The sequence below is a fragment of the Myotis brandtii genome, unplaced genomic scaffold (assembly GCF_000412655.1).
Source record: "Myotis brandtii unplaced genomic scaffold, ASM41265v1 scaffold1704, whole genome shotgun sequence".
NCBI classification, from domain to species: Eukaryota; Metazoa; Chordata; class Mammalia; order Chiroptera; family Vespertilionidae; genus Myotis; species Myotis brandtii.
Window position 1 is genome coordinate 205,808 of NW_005356277.1, and position 3,125 is coordinate 208,932.

Below are 3,125 nucleotides of genomic sequence, written 5' to 3' on the forward strand. Positions count from 1 at the left end.
CTAAACTTTCTGTTGTTTGAATTTCTTGAGGATTCTGTCACGAATCTGCTTGGTTTTGACACTGTAGACAATTGGGTTCATGAGGGGTGGAACCAGCAAGTAGACATTGGCCATGAGCACATGGACAATTGGGGAAGCATTCTTCCCGTAGCGACGGATCATAGATAGCCCAATCATTGGTGTATAGAAGGTGAGTACAGCACAGATGTGGGAGATGCAGGTATTGAGGGCTTTCACCCTCTCTGTTTTGGAGGCTATATTCAACACTGTGCCAAGGATGAGAATATAGGAGAGGATGAGGAGCACTGAATCCAGTCCCATGGAGCAGATGACCACCATGAGGCCATAGATGCTGCTGACTCGACGGCTGGATACAGTTGTCTTTATAAGGTCCTGGTGCAGGCAGAAGGGGTAAGAGAGAATATTGACATGACGATATTGAAGCTTCTTTAGGAGGAAGGAAGCTGGAAATACCAGAGCCAAGGCCCTTCCAGCAATTGCCGACCCAATTCCAATGATTACACCATTGGTTAGAATGGCTGAGTAGCGCAGGGGCACTCGGATGGCTACAATGCGGTCAAACGCCATGGCTAACAGCACAGCTGACTCAATAATTGAGAAAACATGAATGAAATACATCTGGACCAGACAAGCATTGAAGGAAATCTCCCGGGCATGGAACCAGAAGACACTGAACATGGTAGGCAAGGTTGTAGTGGATAGGCCCAGGTCAGTAAGTGCCAACATTGACAGAAAGAAGTACATTGGTTGGTGGAGGGAAGGCTCAGTTCTGATGATAAATAGGATAGTAATGTTCCCTGCAACTGAGGTGACGTAAACAAAGAAGATGGGAAGAGATATCAAGCCATAGCTGCTTTCAAGGCCTGAGAAGCCTGTTAGAAGGAAACGAGGGTACAGCGTAGAGCTATTGAAGACAGACATTGTGCAGATGGAGGCACCTTCAGTCTAGGTGGAGAGACAAAAACATAGAACAATTAGAGTAAAAGTCAATATTACAAAAAGAAGGTCAATGCATGCTGCTCTGTTTACTGTTTCAATTACTCTTCTGCTCATTATATGTAAATTACTATCTGCATTTATTATTTTATCAATGGATTAATTATTTGTTCATTGCACATTCATTGAGAACATATTTTATAAAAGGAAATTGTGCAGTGTGAAAATATAGAGAAATATATAAAACATGCCTTCAAATACTTACACCCTGGTGGATAGAGAGAGCTAATATTATAAAGCCAAGTGTTAGTTTAATACCAGGAAACTATCCTGACCAGGGAGGTCAGGGAAGATTAATTAAAAATAATTCTTGAATTAGGTTCTTGAATAACAAATATGAGTTTGATGGGAACAAAGAGCTGATTGGCACCCATGTAAATGCAGAAAGGTGTTAGTATTATAAGTAAATATAATTGAGCAAAGTTATAGGGCTGATGGCTTTTCAGAGGGTTATGAGAGCTAAAAATTAATTAAAATGAACCAGAATTTCTGAAGGAAATTGTGCATAAATATAGAGTTTGTATTTAAACTTAGAAGGTACAAAATGTCTTTTTTTTAAGTAAACCATTTGACCAAATTTATATCAGTGCCAAATTAGAACAAATGTTATTTCTTTATATTTTTTCAACACAACTGAAACAGTTGTATTAAACAAAAGTTTGTTGTCTATTGTTTACACTCATGTTGCTGCTATAAAGGACAACAACATACATAAATGGTCTAAATGCTGACAAAAGAGAAGGCAGGGAAGTCCTTTAGAAGGCGAGTGTAGTGATTTTTAATAGTGGATAAAGGTGAAATGTAACAGTAGGGATGATAAAGGTCAAATAGATATAAAAATTTATAAGGAGAAAAAATAAAATATTGGTCAATGATCATATGCTAAAAATGAGAAAAAGAAAGAAACCCAGGACAAGTTCAGTTATTTGGTAGATTTTGGTGTCATTAAATGAAACAAAGAAAAAAATTAAAAACTTGGTGAAATTAGGGTGTACGATTAATTCAGTTTGGTTAGGATTAACTTGGGGCATGTGTGTCAAAGAGATAGTGATATTTTTGGATCTGTAAAGGGTTGCCAAAAAATAAATTACTCCTACTCAGAAAAATTGGAAGGAAGAGAGAGAAAACAATCCTTAGAAAAAAAATCAAGGCAACAACCAAAAAGAAACATGACATGTTAGAAGAAGAGTGTAACAGCTTTAGTGCTCAGGACTCGGACACCAAACAGATGAAATGTGCTCTAGGCCACATAAGAGGCAGGGTTGACTAAGGACTGAAGAAGATGGGGCATTATAGGAGGACTCCTAGAGACTTCAATTACTGAGCAACATGATGGCCACTCAATTCCAATTACTCTGGGCACCAAATAGCAATAAAAATGTCCACTTGGTAAATTTGATGTCAATTTTTTTTTTTCAAAATTCATCTGTTCCCCAATCTGTCCTGCTCCACTGATATACTTACATTTTATGGTTTCCTCTGACAGACTTAAACTAATTCCCTGCCCTCTTACAGGAGTCACAGGAACCTTTTCACTCTGACACCACTTCCTGCCTTTTTAGGAGCAGATACAGTGAAAAGAGGAATTGCTTTACATATTCTCATCTTGTGATTTATATACTTTACTAATTATAGCATATTAGGCAACATTGGCCTTTATACACCTCCCTCACTATCTTAGCTTTTATATCACAAACTTTTCCTCAGCTCATTCAACATCACTAAACAATAATTGTTATCTCTTTGGTAGTTGCACACAATTATTTTCTTCTTCCTTGATACCCTCTCTCAAATCTTTCCATGTCTTCAGAGACTCCATCCTGCCCAGGTATGCCAGGCCTTCTCTCTAAGATCACTCTCACCTACTTCTTTGTAGAAAAGTCTCTGACTTAGGTTAGTCATAAATCATCTCCCCTAAATGGGTCTGTTGGATATAGATACAAGCACCTTGTACTCAGTGGCTACTTCTCTAGAGTCAGAGAAAACCTGATGATAACTGTCATTCATTATTTCTATCATTTTGAACAGATTACCAAACTTCTTTGAACATGAAAAACTGGGAAATGCATTACCTTATGTAATATTTAACATATTCAAGAAAATGTATC

General features: G+C 37.7%; 1 protein-coding gene across 1 annotated transcript; it reads right to left on the minus strand.

The window, feature by feature from the left end:
* Window positions 1-942, minus strand: LOC102245196 (olfactory receptor 51G2). Its single transcript, XM_005863035.1, has one exon. The coding sequence runs from the start codon at window positions 940-942 to the stop codon at window positions 1-3; it is 942 nt and encodes a 313-aa protein (XP_005863097.1).
* Window positions 943-3,125: the final 2,183 nt, after the last annotated feature.

What these genes read in the sequence shown, in the direction of transcription:
- LOC102245196 (XM_005863035.1), bottom strand. Translation starts at nt 942, where the DNA reads ATGTCTGTCTTCAATAGCTCTACGCTGTACCCTCGTTTCCTTCTAACA.